At 43.8% G+C, this 21081-nt stretch overlaps 2 protein-coding genes across 2 annotated transcripts in view; one reads left to right on the top strand and one right to left on the bottom strand.

Moving 5' to 3' along the window:
- The window catches only part of PPP6R2 (protein phosphatase 6 regulatory subunit 2), a 221538-nt gene that overhangs the window by 182450 nt on the left and 18007 nt on the right, over positions 1 to 21081 (top strand). The gene's annotated exons all lie outside the window — the stretch shown is intronic.
- LOC310826176 (olfactory receptor 13H1-like) lies at positions 9788 to 16419 on the bottom strand. Its single transcript, XM_083700885.1, has 2 exons — positions 16216 to 16419; positions 9788 to 10813 (listed from the first exon to the last, which is right to left on the bottom strand). Exon 2 carries the CDS (start codon positions 10802 to 10804, stop codon positions 9872 to 9874), a length of 933 nt encoding a protein of 310 aa, XP_083557011.1. The 5' UTR covers positions 10805 to 10813; positions 16216 to 16419; the 3' UTR covers positions 9788 to 9871.

The following is a 21081-nucleotide window of genomic DNA, read 5'->3' as shown; positions in this document are numbered from 1 at the left end:
GTTATTTATGTATGCCACTATGGCAGCCCTAAAATGGAAAGCAAGTGAGGTCCCAACCAAAGAAGAATGGTAACTTAAACTGATGGAATATGTGGCAGCTTGAGGATCTAACTTATAGTATAAAAGAACAAGAAGAATATTTGTTTAAAGAAGATTGGAAAACATTTTTTTAATATATGGGGGGAAACTGTGTGCACTTGAAAATGTTGGCAGCATTAAGATAAATTCAACTGTGTAAATAAATTTTGATGAAAATAATAATGGAATAATGAATGGTTTAGTTTAGATAAAATATGCAGGGATTTATGCTATGCAAAATGAACCATGGAAAGAGAAGACGGGAGGTCATTGATATTTTAAGATTGTCTAAATGAATATTCTAAATTGCAAAAGAGAAAATTTTATAGAAATTATATTATATTAAATTAATGAAAGGCATATCTTCTCAGAGATTCTTACACTTTGCTTCAACTTTGCATTTCAAAGTTTGATGAGGGCCAAAAAACCAATGGGCTTACAGTATTTGTAAATAAATTCATAGCCATATATGTCATTCTTCTACTTCCCATTTTTGGTTTATTTTGGATGCTGAAGGTTCTTTTCTATTGCCCCCACAGCAGTGTCAAAGCAATGATTCTTCAACATCAACTTTGTTGGACTGGTCATGTGGTTTAGATGCCTGATTAGTGTCTTCCAAAACAACTACTCCATTCCCAACTTCAGAATGGAAAGCGTAATGCTGGTGGACAACAAAAGAAATGTCCACTGTGAAAGAGAGCGAGAACGCAAGTCTTGAAGTCCTTGTTGGGATGGAGACCAAAGGGGGATGATGGGAGAGCTGGACACAGGTCACACCACAGCCTTCACCAGCCTGGTGCCCTCCAGATGTTTGGGACTACTACTCTCATCGCCCCATGCAGGACCATGTGAGGCTGAGGCTGATGGGAGTTTTTATATTTCTATGCCGCTTGCTTGTGAAAACAGCCTCTTATTGGTTTACAAAAGAGAGTGTGAGCTTGTGGGAGAGAGCAAGGAGTGCTGGACTAGACTAGCTTTTGGGCTGGTCCGTTTCAGGGCTCTTCTCATGCTAAGTCCTTCAGATCCACACCTCATACCATCATTTCTGCCTGGGCTTTCTCTCCACCATCTGCACCTCAGTGGCTTGTCTCCAAATTCACAAATTGACCCCTGATTCCTCTCCTCTCCCTGGACAATGGTGGACGTTGATCTTTCAAATTTCAGTGGTGCCTGGTGCAAGGACAAAACTCAGCACCCCTACCCCACACCTCATGTGGGAAAACACTGCCCTAAACCCATCTCTGCCCCAGGAACCACCACATCTGTTCTGGAGAGTCATTCCAATCTTTAGAGCAGATTTTGAGGTTGCCTGGGGGAGTCTTCAGTGGGGAGGAGGGAAATGTCCTATACCAAGCAGAAATCTCTTGCCTGAACAGGACAGCAGCCTTGGAAACAACCCAGTCATTCCAGCACCAAACTCTTCCATGCCATCCATCATCCTCTATATCCGTTTTTCCAAAGGAAGGGCAGGTACAATCCTCTCTTTCCCCCGAATGCTCTTTGATCACCAACCTGCTGCTTTCTGAACTGGTCTGAATGTGTGTGTTGTGCTGCTTGTATTTTACTTGTAGTGCTGAATCAACACTTTGTTTCGATATTGTTGACAATGGCAGGCATTGGCATAAAATTGTGTGCATTGTTGTGTGTCTGTGGGAGAGAGAGGGGGGCTCAGAAGAGGGGCACTCCAAAGTGAGGATCGCGCTCTCATATTATTCTGGGGGAGGATTATTAGTGCCAGTTGTGAGCTGTTGGTCTGTGCTGTGTCCTGTCGTGTGAAATTTACTGGGCATTTGCTCATATTTTGCAACCTACACAGACATGGGATGTCTTCAGCATCCTTTCCTAAGAGACTGAAGTGCACAATGCAGCAGGCAAGGTGGGAAGCCTGTGGTCACACCGCTAAGTTCTGTTTCCTCACCACGTCTGGCTCCAAGTCAGACAAATATTGCTCCATGAGCATCGAATGTCCACAGGCAGCAAAGGTGTGTGAAGTAACAGGCAGCTGCTTCCAAGCAACAGAGTGGAATTGGGTATTGGCCCAGATCAGAAGGAGGTGGGGGGGCAGTTGGTGAGAGTGGGGGATAGCAATGCCAGGTCAAAATGGAACAAAATGGCATTTATCATAGAATCCTAGAATTCATGGTGTCAGGACTGCCGCTAGGTCCCAGCTCACAGAGGACCAACGCCCAGTGGATATTATATACAAAAGTCTTTATTGAAGTTTAGTTTCCATTTCCAAGCTCTGGGCGCGCAGGCCCACGTCTTAACGCTAGACCGGCTAAGTCCCCTCTGACTCACTGCTCCACCCACACCAGTTTAAGATTCTAGCCCGGCTCCACCTCTTGCGCTGCTCTTTCCTGCGTTGGGTCCTTCTGCCCTCTGGGGTTCCCTCCTTCCTGGACTCCTCTGACGCGGAGCCTCCTGAGTCTTGCCCCTCCCTCCGGCGGGCTTTAGGACCTGGCTCCCTTCCCGGGCTCCCCGCTGTGCCGCGCTCCTGTACATTTGAACTTGGCGCGCGCGCCCAGCCGGTGACTTTCCTTCTGACCGTTTCCACGCTTCCTGATGTGGGTGTTGCCAAACCTGACTCCTCTCCTCCCTCTGGTGGTGAGGACACTGGTCCCGACTCCTGGGACTCCCCCTCCCCACTGCGCTCTGGTGGAGACGCTGGCCCTGATCTCCAGCTGCTGTTCAGGGACTCCCCGCTGGCCCCTCCCTCTTGAGGTTTCTCCCTTGGAATCTCCCTTGCTCTGGCCACCGGCGCTCCCTTCTGTGAGTCCTCCGATTCGCTAGAGAGGCTTGTGGAATAACTCTGGCCACTGTCACTGCCTGCGCCCCCCTCGTACTCCTCCTCCTCACTCTCCATTTGCTCCCCCTCCTGTGTCTCTCCTTCTGAACCCCTGACACATGGAATTAGAATTCATTGGTTTGGGCCCTACCTTCCAGAGCAGGACAAAGCAAGCCTGCTCTATCTTTCATGAGACAGCCCTTGAGATATTTGAAGATGGCTCTCATATCTCCTTCTTTCCGAGCTAAGCCTGACCTACTACTCTCCTCCATTCCACCATTCCTCATCATTCCTCAGTAAAGTTCTGCTGTATGAAATACAATTGCCTCTGGTCTATTTTTTTGGGAATCCTGCAGTGTGTTTAAGTTTTTACTCTGCTAGCTATACATTGGAATCTACTCTGGATCAATATCGATCAGACAGAATTAAGCCACAGCTTTATTGATTACAGGAAACAGTAGGTTTGGCTATGGCATTGGGCATGTATGTATCCAGCATCAGGCAGCCCACCTGCTACCTGATAAGAACCTTTCAGAAGATAAGCTTTATTTTACTAGCCCAAGGCCATGACAGAACCATACAGACACCATCAAAGAAAGAAATATCAATCTATCTATCTATCTATATAACTCTCTCATTCTCTCTCTCTCTCTCTCTCTCTGAACCTCTGCTATTAGAATCATAAAATGCAAAACTTCCAGTCAGATGTTGACAGCGCCAGCAGCCCCAACTGAGTTTCCGATTTTTTAGTTAAGTTTTATTGTTTTATGGACTGGTTTTAGTGTTTTATTGTTTTCTTGCTTAATTTTACTGTTTTACTGCTCTGCCACTGCGTTTGCCTGTTGTTTTGCAGATGTTATTGCCTTCACTGCAACTCAATAGTTTATGATTTAAGGTCTCACTGCCAAGTTATTTGCTGACACCTGCAAAATTATTGCAAGACTATTGTGCCTCTACTGCTTATTGACTGCTTGCCTAATTTAACAACAGCAAAGACACCACTTTTGGCTTAGCAGCTAGACAGGACTCCATAGAATCTGGAATTTTGCTGCCCTATATAAGAACAGTGTTTGTTCCCTAATATGATCAAAAGGAGGAAAAGGATGGCTTCATCACATAGCTTGAGTAATCTGCCCAATTCCAAAAAAAGCAGATTAGATTACTTCATTGTGGGACACTTTCCCTCTGATCTGGGTTACCTATATCCAATAGGTTTATACTAAGTGCTCAGGACGCAGGTGGCGCTGTGGGTTAAAGCCTCAGCGCCTAGGACTTGCCGATCGAAAGGTCGGCGGTTCGAATCCCTGTGGCGGGGTGCGCTCCCGCTGCTCGGTCCCAGCGCCTGCCAACCTAGCAGTTCGAAAGCACCTCCGGGTGCAAGTAGATAAATAGGGACCGCTTACCAGCGGGAAGGTAAACGGCGTTTCCGTGTGCAGCTCTGGCTCGCCAGATGCAGCTTTGTCACACTGGCCACGTGACCCGGAAGTGTCTCCGGACAGCGCTGGCCCCTGGCCTCTTGAGTGAGATGGGCGCACAACCCCAGAGTCTGTCAAGACTGGCCCGTACGGGCAGGGGTACCTTTACCTTTACCTTTAAGTGCTCAAGGGGACACGGGTGGCGCTGTGGGTTAAACCACAGAGCCTAGGACTTGCCGATTGTAAGGTCGGCAGTTCGAATCCCCGCGACTGGGTGAGCTCCCATTGCTCGGTCCCTGCTCCTGCCAACCTAGCAGTTCGAAAGCACATCAAAGTGCAAGTAGATAAATAGGTACTACTCCAGCGGGAAGGTAAACAGCGTTTCCGTGCACTGCTCTGGTTCGCCATGACCCGGAAGCTGTACGCCGGCTCCCTCGGCCAGTAAAGTGAGATGAGGGTGCAACCCCAGAGTCGGCCACGACTGGACCTAATGATCAGGGGTCCCTTTACCTTTATCTAAGTGCTCAAGAGATCCAGCACTTAGCCAACACTCATGATGTACAGAGTTTCTTTAAAGCCACAAAGACCATCTATGGGCCAATAAATCATGGCATATGCCCCCTACACTCAGCAGATAGTACCACACTTCTAAAAGATAAAGAAGCTGTTGCACTGCTCTGGAAAGAACACTATCAACATCTCCTTAACTGCATCTCCCCCGTAGCTGCTGAAGTCCTCTCACAAATTCCACAAAAACAAATTAGAGACGAGCTTGCAGTATCTCCAAATCTAGGAGAGTTGTGTACAGCTATTAACCAAATGAAAAACAACAAAGCCAGTGGACCTGATGGGATACCTGCTAAAATCTTCAAAGTGGGTGGAATCGAACTTGCACAACAACTTCACAAGTTAATTGAAAAAAATCTGGGAAAGAGAAGCGATCCCAGCAGACTTTAGTGATGCCAAAATTATCAATCTTGGGAAACACTGGCCTGTGAGCGCTCCAAGGGAGAACTGTGCCAAGAGGAACTCCCGCCTGGAAAACAAGGTCCCCACTGTGGAAGGACGTGTGGATCCAGAATTGGCCTCCACAATCACTTATAGACTCATTGTTAAAACCATGTTTATGGAAGACAATCTTACTCGGCTACGAGGGATCGCCAAAGAAGAAGACTCCTGGCAGAGTAGTGGGCAACTCAAGAGGTGAGGGCAACTCAACAAGAGAACATTGAAGCCACTATGTTACCATGAAGCCTTGTTGATTCACCTCCCGTGGACAAGCCAATACAGTGGTACCTCGGGTTAAGTACTTAATTCTTTCTGGAGGTCCGTACTTAACCTGAAACTGTTTTTTTTAAAAAAGAATATTTATTAAAGTTTCCAATAGTAATACAATAAAAATCAAAGAGAAAAAAAGAAAAAGTTGCATACATACAAAAAAAAGAAAAAAAGAAAAAATAACATACATACAAAAATAAAAATGATTAAAAACACATAAAATTTCCGTTACTTATTTTTCATTAACTTATTTCCCAGACCTCCTCATACCTCCCTTTTTGTATTCTGATTTAAATTGTTGGTTCAGCAAATCCTTATCCAATTCCTTTCTCAAACATCTTATCAACAAAAACCTTAATTTTACCATATTTTTAAAAACCACTTTTTAATTTTATCCAAACTTAACTCTCACCCAAACTTATATAACGGCACTTGTTCTTAAAACATTTCCCTAAGGTCGAAAGAAAATTCCCTTCCACGAATTTCCAATTCTCCTAAAAGTAAGACAACAAACAAACAAACAAACAAACAAACAAACAAAAAAGCAACTTATATTATGTACACTTTAAATTCCCATTTTTCGTTCCACCCATCCCCCTTCCCGGTTTCAGTCCCCAACAAATCTCAAAATAAGACCATCAACCCGGTGATCTTATGTCTGAGGCTCTTAAATCTCTCTCATAACTCCTCTGCCAGTCTTTTTGATAGTCTTTAATATTCAAGACCAAATCTCGGGGAGACTCCCACCCTGCAGCATCCACGTTTCTTTCAGCCAGGCCTACGTACTTGAAGATAAGGCCTATAGGGTATTCCACATCTTGTTTCATTCTCCTTTGAATTCCAAATGTCCCCATAGCTCCAACTTCCAGCTGAATCAAATTTATAATCCAAGGGTCATATGATCTCCAGATAAGGAGGTCTCTAAATGTTTCATTTTCCAATTCAGGCCAGGCTTCCATCTTCAGAAATTTGTTTCTTCTTGTTATCATCATGTCAAGCCTCAAGTTGCAGCTCACCTTTTGCATCTTCAGGGTTGAATCCCCCCCCCTTTTCTCTTCAAAGGCAACATTATTCTCCTTCTCAATTTTCTCTGTTTGTTCAGTTAAGTAGAATTCCTGTACCAAGTTCTTATCAAGTTCATTGCTAGTACTAGCTCTTGTGCCCAAAGTTGTAACATTTGTAGTAAAAACACCTATTTGACCTTGCAACTTTCCCAAGAGAAAGAAAGTCCTGTTCAGTTCAGACTGGATTTCCTTACCAGCTGCCATTCTTAAGCATATCAAGGTCAAAAAACAATTTCTCAGCTGGTTCTTAATGCAATGTCCCAAGACTCCCTCTAGGGGGATTTAAGTTTCTTTTTACTCCTTTCAGCACAAAACCAAAAGTTCCATACGTTAAATTGTAGCAGTCCTTCCTTCTTTTAAAACATAAACTTGTAACCAATATAAGCAGCAGAGACAAAGTCCTCTTTTTGTATCTTGACAGCTAACTTGACAGCTGTCAAATTGTTCAATTGCTCATCAGCCGGCTCTCACAGCCCACTCCTGGGTCCAGGGGGGTGGGGTGGCACATCAATTTTTAAATTTAGTTCTTCTCCCGCAGGTTCCCCAGCTTCCAAATAAATTTTCTTGTGATCTCAATCGGTAGAATTAAAATCTTTTGCAAAAGATAAAGCTCTTCACTATCTTAGTTGGAGGTTCTTTGCTTTAGAATATTTACAGAAAGGGGAGGCAGACTTCCTGTTTGGACCTTCCCCGATCAGTGTCGAATTTAAAGATATTTAAAGAATCCAATTTCCGTACTACTCACGGGTTGTTGTTTTAAAGTCCCAATTGTTCCAGGAAAAAGGCAGCGCTCTCTGGCAACAGCTATGCGGCTTCGCTCCACGGAAATAGCCGATGACTCTCAGCACCGCGCCACTTCCCCCTCTTCACTTTGGAGCCCGTTGGTGGGTTCCTTAGTGGGTTGGGGGGGCGCTAAAGGTGCCCGCCGAGTCCCATGGTCACAGGCTTCATCTGCCCATTTCGCGCAGAGCTGGTCCCTCCAGTTCAGAGGGAGGCAGCCATTGCCGAAGGCGCCACCCCGGAAGTCCAACCTGAAACTGTTCTTAACCTGAAGACCACTTTAGCTAATGGGGCCTCGTGCTGCTGCCACGCCTCTGGAGCACGATTTCTTTTCTTTTTTTAACTTAATATTTTTTGAAGTTTCAAAAGATCACAAAAAGAAAAAAAAAAAGAAAAAGAAAAACAGAAAATACAAAATACAGGAAAAAATAAAAACAATTAAAAACAAATCCATCTTTCCATGTCTTGTCTTTCATTTACTTGTTTCCTTGACCTCCTCACACCTCCCTGGCGTGGGGAGAAGGGCTCTCCGCCCCACCGCCAGCCTTCGGAGCAGCCTTCCGAAGGCTGGCAGCAGGTGGAGGTCTCTCCGCCCCACCGCCAGCCTTCGGAGCAGCCTTCCGAAGGCTGGCGGGGGGAGAAGGTCTCTCCGCCCCACTGCCAGCCTTCGGAGGAGGTCCGAGGACAGTGGGGAAGACGCGCTGCGCTTCCCCGCTGTCCCCGGAGATTTCCCTATGGGCTTTCGTCTTGCAAAGGAAGCCCATAGGGAAATTCGTCTGGCGAAGGACCTCGAAAAACGGAAAACTCTTTCTTCTTGCGAGTTTTCCGTCTTGCGAGGCATTTGTCTTGCGAGGTACCACTGTATCCAGACCAATGCCTTATTTGCCAAAGTTGTGAAAGCTGATGTGAGGTAGGCAAAAACCTGCAAGCTGGCCTATTTGCTTGCAGGAGAAAATTCCCTTGGCCCTGGATATGGCGACTGAATAAACCATAGCAAGGCTCATAGGCAACGTGCTCACTCCCCCCCCCCCCATGGACGGGCCCTTAAAGACTAGGTGGGTGAGTGGAAAAATCCCACAACGATCCTCACACCTGGCCGCCCTCTTAAGTAGGGTAGGGGCAGGCTGCTTGCAACCCCTCAAGCCCCTGGATTGGCTAAGTGGGCACTGCCCACTGTTCCCTGGGGGCCTGATGTGACTGGAGGTGGACAGCACCGGCCAGTTAACTTTGTAACACACATGGGAAACAGAAAGTGTAGATTAAAGGAGACCCCAGCTGGATATCTGAGAATCTGGAGATTTGGAAGATCTAAGTCAAGTCAATCATTCCAAATCAATTAGAGAAATAAAAATAGATCTATCAAACTGGGAAAGTTTAAATTTCTCAGGGGCAGGAAGAAGCTCTTTTATAAAAAAATACAGATATTCTGTTTCTAATACTATTATATTAAACAGGAGTGTCAGGTGGTGATGTGGTTGCTCAAGAGTAACCAGGCAGGACTCCGACCTGTCTTTTGCAGGTTTTTATTTGTGCAACTATTTACAGTGCAGAACCCCAAAGTTCATGTCCGTCTTAGTCACTTGCAGATTCCGGGAGTGGCCCCTTCTGGTTTCTCCCCCAGCATAAATACTTAGACACCCCAAACTCTGCCTCCCCTCCTTACACTTCACCCCTCTGCTCAAACTGGGCGACAAAAGGGCGTGCCTGTTTCCCGGCTGGCCAGGCTAGGTGAGGCGCTTGGGCTCTCAGTTGGCTTCCCCCTTCCCCTCTGCTGCACTGGAGGTGTGACTTTCCCCACCGTTGGACAAGGAGCTGCTCCTCAGAAGCCTCGGAGGCTCTCTGTATCCCCCTGCCTCCCTCCCCTGTCCCAATGGCACTCCCCTGACAATGAGTGACAAATGAATGAAAAATAGGAATATCTAAGTTTTTTATGGGCATGCAGGAAACTCAGAATTACATCAAAAGCATTCTGTCAACAAATATCAGGTGGTTTGATATTTCCTAACATATAATGCTATTACAACACAGCCATGCTCAGAATATAAAAAAATGGTTTGCAAAATTTGCTGTCAACAACAACAACAACAAAAGGTTCACCTGCTGAAATAAAAAAATACCTATGCCATAAATATAGGAGAGAACATACAGTTTTTTAATGAAACTCTGTCACTCCAAACATTTATATGATTTGGAAAAGGTTTCAAATTAAGTCAGGTCCAGAGGTGTCACCGCTTGCTGCAGTTTCCTTCAATTCTGGATGTAGATGTGGGGGGGGGCACTTCTAGGGGACATGAATGTGTGGGAGGGAAACTGGTTAACAGAACTGAGAGCTATAATGGAACAGGGGCTGGTTAAATGTCATTAACAAAAAATATGGGTGAAGGACATCATTTTCCCTCAAGTATCTTCAGATCAGACCTATGCTAATAAAAGCAATTGAAAGCTATGGCCTTATCATCATGTTTTGATACTTATTCTGATATTTTCCTTCCAACCAGTTTCCAAAAGGCACCCTTCACATCCTTGTTTCTCAGGCTGTAGATCAAAGGGTTGAGCATAGGTGTCAAAGCTCCATACATTAGAGATATGAGCTTGTCCTTTTCAGAAACCAATTTCCCTTGTGGGCTCAAGTACATGACCATGATTGTGCCATAGAAGACACTGACGACAACAAGGTGAGAGCTGCAGGTGGAAAAGGCTTTCTTGCGACCCTGTGCTGAACGGATGCGCAGTACAGCCAGGACTATGCGCCCATATGTCACAACTATGAAACCAAACGGTGGTATTAGGAGAAAAAGGCTGGAAATATGCATAAATAACTCACTGATACGTGTATCTGAGCAAGCCAATTTGAGGAATGACTGTAACTCACATGCAAAATGGTTGATGATGTGTCGGCCACAGAAGTCCCTAGGTTGCATCAGGGCTGTGACTACGGTGCAGAGGAAGCAAAGTGTTACAGAGACAGCCACCAGGGCTATGCAAACTCTCCAGCTCATGATCTGCATGTAGTATAAGGGTTGGCAGATAGCCACCAAGCGGTCATATGCCATGATGGCCAGGATGATGCATTCTGTTGCGACAACTAACAAACCAATGTACATCTGCAGCAGGCATCCGGAGAAGGAAATTGTGGGCATGTATATGAAGCAGTTGACCAAAATATTTGGAAGTGCATTGTTAGTAAGGATAAGGTCAAGTGATGAGAGGACACAAAGAAAGAAATACATGGGAGTATGAAGGTCAGGATCCTTTATACTCAGCAGGATAATAAGTCCATTGCCAAGCACACTAATGAGGTAGACAATCAAGAGGAACCAAAAGAATACAGCCTGAGCTCTGGGGTATTCGGATAATCCAATCAAGATGAAGTCAGTCACCACAGTCTCATTTTCAGCAGCCATAACATTTTCCTGCAGGGTGAAAAGAATGAAGTGTTTAGAAATATATCACAGTGGGAGGTATGCAATTTTGGTCATCCCTAAAAAACTGCTCTATCCAAGACAGAAGACCTAGCCAAGACAAATGTATGGACCATGGGTGCCTATTTTGCTTTGCTTTGCTTTGGGTTTTGAAGATATCTGCTGTGTGTTGTTCAAAACCCACATTAATGCACACCTAAGAAATCAAAAAGGTTATCTGGAACACCCAGATAGCCATTCCTTCTTCAGTAGATACCCTGTCAAAAAAAAAAAAAAAAGAATTCTTGTGGAAGTCATAAACTCATCGACAAATATCTGAGCATATGTTTAAAGGACAAAAAACCCAAACAAACCACCCACTGTGGAAATGCTTTGCCTCCACTGACAGTCAGAAGTTGTAAACTTATAGTCTTACGTATAAGTGGCGCATTTCCCCTATCTTTTAGCTTTAAAGGAAGAAAGATAAAAATAAGATCAGTAGAGAATAAAGAATTTTTTTTGAAAGATTACGGAGAAGATTTGCAGAAAGAATCTGTAGAAGAGCCAAGAGCATTGGACAGAAAACCATCAGACAGAGGACCAGAACAAAAAGCATTGGACAGAGGATTACCAAAAAGAGGAATACTAGACATAGCAAGATTACCCTTCGGATTGGACTGTCCAGAGAAAGTGACAATAATACCACCGACAAAACAAGAGCAAGCACTTGGTGCAGTTGGAGGAAAATCAGAGTAACTACATCATGGCTCTGCAACTACTAAGCTGGAATACTAATGGACTTAACTCCCCTTAAAAAAGGAAAAGAGTCTTTCATTTATTAAAAAAGGAACAATTGGACTTGATTTGCCTACAAGAAACACATGTGATAAGGCTACACAGGAAAGTATTGATTAATAAAAGATTGGGCCAAGAGTTTATGGACCACAGGTATGAAGTAATGCCTTAAGAGAGAATATTATGAAAATGATATACAGGTGGTACATGACACCAGTCAAGCTCGCAAAAATATATCATTTGCCTGATAATAAATGCTGGAAATGTAAAGAGACTGAAGGTACATTCTTTCACCTTTGGTAGACGTGCCCAATGATTAAGGCTTTCTGGGAGATGATCTATAATGAAATGAAAAAGGTATTTAAATATACCTTTCTGAAGAAACCAGAGGCCTTTCTCCTGGGCATGGTCGGCCAATTGGTGTTAAAGAAGGATAGAACTTTTTTTATGTATGCTACATCAGCAGCAAGAATACTTATCGCAAAGTATTGGAAGACACAAGATCTACCCACCCGGGAAGAATGGAATAGTACATGGAACTGGCGGAAATGACTGGCAGAATCCAAGACCAGGGAGAAGAGTCGGTAGAAGAAAATTTGAAGAAATTTAAAGGCTATTTACAGAAACATTGTAAAATTAAGGAATGTTAGAAGGATGCTGGAATGAAGTTATGTGGTTTTAGCAGTAATGTTATAGAATTAAGTAAAATGGGAATATGAATAGGTGAGAATGTAAAGTTACAATATATTAAGATAAATTATTAAGATAAAAGTAAAGATGGAAAGGATTTGCTGAAATAACTAATTCAACTAGAATACAAAAAAGGGAGGTGTGAGGAGGTCAGGGAAACAAGTAAATGAAAGACAAGACATGGAAAGATTGACTTGTTTTTAATTGTTTTTATTCTTCTGTATTTTGTATTTTGTATCCCTTCATGGATCACTGCCTTGCCGTGGCGAAGGGGCTTGAAGAACTCAGAGAAGCTATGAACTATGCCGAGCAGGGCACCCAAGATGAACAGGTCATAGTGGAGAGTTTTGACCAAACGTGATCCACCTGGAGGAGGAACCGGCAAGCCACTCCAGTATCCCTGCCAAGAAAACTCCATGGACAAAGACAACAGGCATATAAAAGATATGACGCTGAAAGATGAGCCCCTCAGGTCGGAAGGCGTCCAACATGCTACTGGGGAAGAGCGGAGGGCAAGTACAAGTAGATCCAGAGCTGATGAAGCGGCTGGGCCAAAGCCGAAAGGATGCTCAGTTGCGGATATGCCTGGAAGCGAAAGGAAAGTCCAATGCTGTAAAGAAAAATATTGCATAGGAACCTGGAATGTAAGAACCATGAACCTGGGTAAGTTGGAGGTGGTCAAAAATGAGATGGCAAGAATAAATATTGACATCCTGGGCATCAGTGAACTAAAATGGACGGGAATGGGTGAATTCAGTTCGGATGACCATCATATCTACTACTGTGGGCAAGAAACCCGTAAAAGAAATGGAGTGGCCCTCATAGTCAACAATAGAGTGGTGAAAGCTGTACTGGGATGCAATCTCAAAATGATAGAATGATCTCGATACGAATCCAAGGCAGACCTTTTAACATCACAGTAATCCAAGTTTATGCACCAACTACTTGTGCTGAAGAAACTGAAATTGACCAATTCTATGAAGACTTACAAGACCTTATAGAAGTGACACCAAAGAAGGATGTTCTTCTCATTATAGGGGATTGGAATGCTAAAGTAGGGAGTCAAGAGATAAAAGGAACAACTGGCAAGTTTGGCCTTGGAGATCAAAACGAAGCAGTGCAAAGGCTAATAGAGTTCTGTCAAGAGAACAAGCTGGTCATCACAAACTTCGCTTTTCCAACAACACAAGAGACGACTCTACACATGGACATCACCAGATGGGCAGCATCGAAATCAGATTGATTATATTCTCTGCAGCCAAAGATGGAGAAGCTCGATACAGTCAGCAAAAACAAGACCTGGAGCTGACTGTGGCTCAGATCATCAGCTTCTTATAGCAAAATTCAAGCTTAAACTGAAGAAAGTAGGAAAAACCACTGGGCCGGTAAGATACAATCTAAGTCAAATCCCTTATCAATACACAGTGGAAGTGAGGAACAGGTTTAAGGATTTAGATTTGGTGGACAGAATGCCTGAAGAACTATGGATGGAGGCTCGTAACATTATACAGGAGGCAGCAACGAAAACCATCCCAATGAAAAGGAAATGCAAGAAAGCAAAGTGGCTGTCCAAAGAGGCCTTACAAATAGCGGGGAGAGAAGGCAAGCAAAATGCGAGGGAGATGGTGAAAGATACAGGAAATTGAATGCAGATTTCCAAAGAATAGCAAGGAGAGACAAGAAGACCTTCTTAAACGAGCAATGCAAAGAAATAGAGGAAAGCAATAGAATGGGAAGAACCAGAGATCTGTTCAAGAAAATTGGAGATATGAAAGGAACATTTCGTACAAAGATTTCCATAATAAAGGACAAAAGTGGAAAGGACCTAACAGAAGCAGAAGACATCAAGAAGAGGTGGCAAGAATACACAGAGGAATTATACCAGAAAGAAATGGATGTCTCGTATACCCCAGGTAGTGTGGTTGCTGACCTTGAGCCAGACATCCTGGAAAGTGAAGTCAAATGGGCCTTAGAAAGCACTGCAAATAACAAGGCCAGTGGAAGTGATGGTAATCTAGCTGAACTATTTAAAATTTTAAAAGATGATGCTGTTAAGGTGCTACACTCAATATGCCAGCAAGTTTGGAAAACTCAGCAGTGGCCAGAAGATTGGAGAAGATCAGTCTACATCCCAATCCCAAAGAAGGGCAGTGCCAAAGAATGCTCCAACTACCGCACAATTGCACTCATTTCACACGCTAGCAAGGTTATGCTTAAAATTCTACAAGGAAGGCTCAAGCAGTATGTGGACCGAGAACTCCCAGAAGTGCAAGCTGGATTTAGAAGAGGCAGAGGAACCAGAGACCAAATTGCAAACATGCGCTGGATTATGGAGAAAGCTAGAGAGCTCCAGAAAGACATCTACTTCTGCTTCATTGACTATGCCAAAGCCTTTGACTGTGTCGACCACGGCAAACTATGGCAAGTTCTTAAAGAAATGGGAGTGCCAGATCACCTCATCTGTCTCCTGAGAAATCTCTATGTGGGACAAGAAGCTACAGTTAGAACTGGATATGGAACAACTGATTGGTTCAAAATTGGGAAAGGAGTACGACAAGGCTGTATTTTGTCTCCCTGCTTATTTAACTTATATGCTGAATTCATCATGCGAAAGGCTGGGCTGGATGAATCCCTAGCCGGAATTAAGATTGCCGGAAGAAATATCAACAACCTCAGATATGCAGATGACACAACCTTGATGGCAGAAAGTGAGGAGGAATTAAAGAACCTTTTATTGAGGGTGAAAGAGGAGAGCGCAAAATATGGTCTGAAGCTCAACATCAAAAAAACGAAGATCATGGCCACTGGTCCCATCACCTCCTGGCAAATAGAAGGGGAAGAAATGGAGGTAGTGAGAGATTTTACTTTCTTGGGCTCAATGATCACTGCAGATGGTGACAGCAGCCACGAAATTAAAAGACGCCTGCTTCTTGGGAGAAGGGCAATGACAGGCCTAGACAGCATCTTGAGAAGTAGAGACATCACCTTGCCAACAAAGGTCCGTATAGTAAAAGCTGTGGTTTTCCCAGTAGTGATGTATGGAAGTGAGAGCTGGACCATAAAGAAGGCTGATTGCCGAAGAATTTATGCTTTTGAATTATGGTGCTGGAGGAGACTCTTGAGAGTCCCATGGACTGCAAGAAGATCAAACCTCTTCATACTGAAGGAAATAAACCCTGAGTGCTCACTGGAAGGACAGATCGTGAAGCTGAGGCTCCAGTACTTTGGCCACCTCATGAGAAGAGAAGACTCCCTGGAAAAGACCCTGATGTTGGGGAAGATGGAGGGCGCAAGGAGAAGGGGACGACGGAGGATGAGATGGTTGGATAGTGTCTTCGAAGCTACAAACATGAGTCTGACCAAACTGCGGGAGGCAGTGGAAGACAGAGGTGCCTGGCGTTCTCTGGTCCATGGGGTCACGAAGAGTCGGACACGACTAAACGACTAAACAACAACAACATTTTGTATTTTCTGTTTTCTTTTTTTTTGTAACTTTTTGAAACTTTAATAAATTTTTTTTTAAAAAAAAATATATATAAGTGGCTCATTTCCCAAAATAAAATTTTAACACAATTTTCTCCCAACCTTTCAGTTCTCTTTAGTCAGGTAATCAAGAAAATAAAGAAAGAAGAATTGAGATAGGATTGCCATCTCAATTGTAGGTAGTCGCACAAACCAGCTTGACTTGCTGGGGCTAATGAGAATTGTAGTTTAGCGGCATCTGGAGGGCCAAGTGTTCCCTGTCCCTGCTATAGAGCTACTGAATCTGAACTACAGATGTAGCATTTACATGCAGATAATAAGCTCACTTACTCCCAAAGCCCTGAATAGTTATGCCTCTGATTCCTCATCAGGCCAAGTGTTGGAAACAGTATGAATACTACTGAGAAGTCAAAGCATGGTCATCCCCTTTTTGCTAAAATGCTTACCTGCTGGTACTTCTCCTAATGTTGATCTGAGAGGTTTATAACAATATGCTCTCCACAATACATCACAGACCCAGAACACAAAGAAGTTGTAGCGGGAAAGTTGGTGTTAAGAGGGTGATGTTTGTTTTTAAGGTCAGTGAAATGAATTGAAATCTAGTTCACTTCCATGTAAACGGAAGAGTCCTGCTTAGTCCTTGAGATAAAGAAGGTAAGTATTTTGCTCTCATTTTCTTTCCCTTTTTCGTAAGCTGCATTTGTATTAAAGGTCCTTCTGGAGTAAGTAAGGTAAACCCAGAGGTGAATCCCACAAGTAATGGTATGTAATTGAACCCAGGGGGAACATACTTCACATTAACATTTTGGACTTTATTATTTCATAATCTAAATAAGACTATATTATGAACACTGTAGGAAGGAGGGAAATTATATGGTAAGCACCACCAACATATTAGCAACATAAATTTACTTTTCTTCTGCCTCACTATTCTTTCTTCCAATCTTTCATTTGATGGAATGTATTCCCCTCACAATTGGATGTGGGTGGCGCTGTGGTCTAAACTACAGAGGCTAGGGCTTGCCAATCAGAAGGTCAGCAGTTCAAATCCCCGCGACGGGATCAGCTCCGGTTGTTCGGTTCCAGCTCCTGCCCACCTAGCAGTTTGAAAGCATGTCCAAGTTCAAGCAGATAAATAGGTACCGCTCCAGTGGGAAGGTAAATGGTGTTTCCGTGTGCTGCTCTGGTTCACCAGAAGCGGCTTAGTCATGCTGGCCACATGACCCAGAAGCTGTACGCCGGCTCCCTCGGCCTATAAAGCGAGATGAGCACCGCAACCCCAGAGTCATCCGCGACTGGACCTAATGGTCAGGGGTACCTTTACCTTTACCTATGCCCCTCACAAGCATACAATTCCTTTAAGAATCATTGACAAAATACAGTTTTTATCTATGTATATGTCATATGTTTTATTTTTATATTCTCTCATAAGGTAGATAATCACAAACAAAAGTAATGATGGCTTCATGATAAGGATTATACAACCAAGAAAGGAAATAAGTAAAAGAGAGAAATATACATTATCACATAAGATCTAAGTCTGACCTCTAGGCCCTGTCTCTTTTCACTGGATTATTATGAAGCAGTAGATCGTTCTGAGATTATTACATTCTTAACAAAGTGTTGCAAAATAGCAGCGTCTGGGCTGAAAGAAAACTCCACGCAGTGAATGAAGAATAACAAAAGGTTTATTGCTTGGCTAGCCAGCAAGCTGATTCAGAGGAATCAGTTCCAAAGTCTGAGCCCTGAGAAAAGGGAGGGGCTCCTTCATATATACATTTCTGTTGTATCTTGTTGTTGTTGTTGTTGTTTAGTCGTTTAGTCGTGTCCGACTCTTCGTGACCCCATGGACCAGAGCATGCCAGGCACTTCTGTCTTCCACTGCCTCCCGCAGTTTGGTCAGACTCATGTTTGTAGCTTTGAAGACACTATCCAACCATCTCATCCTCCGTCGTCCCCTTCTCCTTGCGCCCTCCATCTTCCCCAACATCAGGGTCTTTTCCAGGGAGTCTTCTCTTCTCATGAGGTGGCCAAAGTATTGGAGCCTCAGCTTCACGATCTGTCCTTCCAGTGAGCACTCAGGGCTGATTTCCCTAAGAATGGATCGGTTTGTTCTTCTTGCAGTCCATGGGACTCTCAAGAGTCTCCCCAGCACCATAATTCAAAAGCATCAATTCTTCGGCGATCTGCCTTCTTTATGGTCCAGCTCTCACTTCCATACATCACTACTGGGAAAACCACAGCTTTTACTATACGGACCTTTGTTGGCAAGGTGATGTCTCTACTTTTTAAGATGCTGTCTAGGTTTGTCATTGCTTTCCTCCCAAGAAGCAGGCGTCTCTTAATTTCGTAACTGCTGTCACCATTTGCGGTGATCACGGAGCCCAAGAAAGTAAAATCTCTCACTGCCTCCATTTCTTCTCCTTCTATTTGCCAGGAGGTGATGGGACCAGTAGCCATGATCTTCGTTTTTTTGATGTTGAGCTTCAGACCATATTTTGCGCTCTCCTCTTTCACCCTCAATAAAAGGTTCTTTAATTCCTCCTCACTTTCTGCCATCAATCTTGTGTCATCTGCATATCTGAGGTTGTTGATATTTCTTCCGGCAATCTTAATTCCGGCTAGGGATTCATCCAGCCCAGCCTTTCGCATGATGAATTCTGCATATAAGTTAAATAAGCAGGGAGACAAAATACAGCCTTGTCGTACTCCTTTCCCAATTTTGAACCAATCAGTTGTTCCATATCCAGTTCTAACTGTAGCTTCTTGTCCCACATAGAGATTTCTCAGGAGACAGATGAGGTGATCAGGCACTCCCATTTCTTTAAGAACTTGCCATAGTTTGTTGTGGTCGACACAGTCAAAGGCTTTTGCATAGTCAATGAAGCAGAAGTAGATGTCTTTCTGGAACTCTCTAGCTTTCTCCATAATCCAGCGCATGTTTGCAATTTGGTCTCTGGTTCCTCTGCCTCTTCTAAATCCAGCTTGCACTTCTGGGAGTTCTCGGTCCACATACTGCTTAAGCCTTCCTTGTAGAATTTTAAGCATAACCTTGCTAGCGTGTGAAATGAGTGCAATTGTGCGGTAGTTGGAGCATTCTTTGGCACTGCCCTTCTTTGGGATTGGGATGTAGACTGATCTTCTCCAATCCTCTGGCCACTGCTGAGTTTTCCAAACTTGCTGGCATATTGAGTGTAGCACCATAACAGCATCATCTTTTAAAATTTTAAATAGTTCAGCTGGAATACCATCACTTCCACTGGCCTTGTTATTTGCAGTGCTTTCTAAGGCCCATTTGACTTCACTCTCCAGGATGTCTGGCTCAAGGTCAGCAACCACACTACCTGGGGTGTACGAGACATCCATATCTTTCTGGTATAATTCCTCTGTGTATTCTTGCCACCTCTTCTTGATGTCTTCTGCTTCTGTTAGGTCCTTACCACTTTTGTCCTTTATTATGGTAATCTTTGAACGAAATGTTCCTTTCATATCTCCAATTTTCTTGAACAGATCTCTGGTTCTTCCCATTCTGTTGTTTTCCTCTATTTCTTTGCATTGCTTATTTAAGAAGGCCTTCTTATCTCTCCTTGCTATTTTTTGGAAATCTGCATTCAATTTCCTGTATCTTTCACCATCTCCCTCGCATTTTGCTTGCCTTCTCTCCCCCGCTATTTGTAAGGCCTCATTGGACAGCCACTTTGCTTTCTTGCATTTCCTTTTCATTGGGATGGTTTTCGTTGCTGCCTCCTGTATAATGTTACGAGCCTCCATCCATAGTTCTTCAGGCATTCTGTCCACCAAATCTAAATCCTTAAACCTGTTCCTCACTTCCACTGTGTATTGATAAGGGATTTGACTTAGATTGTATCTTACCGGCCCAGTGGTTTTTCCTACTTTCTTCAGTTTAAGCTTGAATTTTGCTATAAGAAGCTGATGATCTGAGCCACAGTCAGCTCCAGGTCTTGTTTTTGCTGACTGTATCGAGCTTCTCCATCTTTGGCTGCAGAGAATATAATCAATCTGATTTCGATGCTGCCCATCTGGTGATGTCCACGTGTAGAGTCGTCTCTTGTGTTGTTGGAAAAGCGTGTTTGTGATGACCAGCTTGTTCTCTTGACAGAACTCTATTAGCCTTTGCCCTGCTTCATTTTGCTCTCCAAGGCCAAACTTTCCAGTTGTTCCTTTTATCTCTTGGTTCCCTACTTTAGCATTCCAATCCCCTATAATGAGAAGAACATCCTTCTTTGGTGTCACTTCTATAAGGTCTTGTAAGTCTTCATAGAATTGGTCAATTTCAGTTTCTTCAGCACAAGTAGTTGGTGCATAAACTTGGATTACTGTGATGTTAAAAGGTCTGCCTTGGATTCGTATCGAGATCATTCTATCATTTTGAGATTGCATCCCAGTACAGCTTTCACCACTCTATTGTTGACTATGAGGGCCACTCCATTTCTTTTACGGGTTTCTTGCCCACAGTAGTAGATATGATGGTCATCCGAACTGAATTCGCCCATTCCCGTCCATTTTAGCTCACTGATGCCCAGGATGTCAATATTTATTCTTGCCATCTCGTTTTTTACCACATCCAACTTACCCAGGTTCATGGTTCTTACATTCCAGGTTCCTATGCAATATTTCTCTTTACAGCATTGGACTTTCCTTTCGCTTCCAGGCATATCCGCAACTGAACGTCCTTTCGGCTTTGGCCCAGCCACTTCATCAGCTCTGAATCTACTTGTACTTGTCCTCCGCTCTTCCCCAGTAGCATGTTGGACGCCTTCCGACCTGAGGGGCTCATCTTCCAGCATCATAACTTTTATATGCCTGTTGTCTTTGTCCATGGAGTTTTCTTGGCAGGGATACTGGAGTGGCTTGCCGGTTCCTCCTCCAGGTGGATCACGTTTGGTCAAAACTCTCCACTATGACCTGTTCATCTTGGGTGCCCTGCTCGGCATAGTTCATAGCTTCTCTGAGTTCTTCAAGCCCCTTCGCCACGGCAAGGCAGTGATCCATGAAGGGGTGTTATCTCTTAAGGCGCTACATATGCATAGACTGCAGCAAAATCCCTCCTATCCTAGGCTACATCGCCCTATTAGGATACCATTTATGGTCTTTCCTTAATTGCATATACACTAAGCAAGCTCACAAAGAACTCTCTATTCCTTTCCTTATATGGGTTTACCTTGAGGGAATTTAGGACATGAAGTAAGGCACGTCTCCCTTTCTTATGCAGACACTCCGGAAAGTGTTTTTGCGAGACAAAGATAACAGCTCATGGTACAAAATTAGGATAGCCTGGCTTGAAGGTCTTT

Source organism: Podarcis gaigeae, assembly GCF_964106915.1.
Source record: "Podarcis gaigeae genome assembly, chromosome: 10".
Taxonomy (NCBI): domain Eukaryota; kingdom Metazoa; phylum Chordata; class Lepidosauria; order Squamata; family Lacertidae; genus Podarcis; species Podarcis gaigeae.
This window is presented reverse-complemented; position numbering and strand designations above follow the sequence as displayed.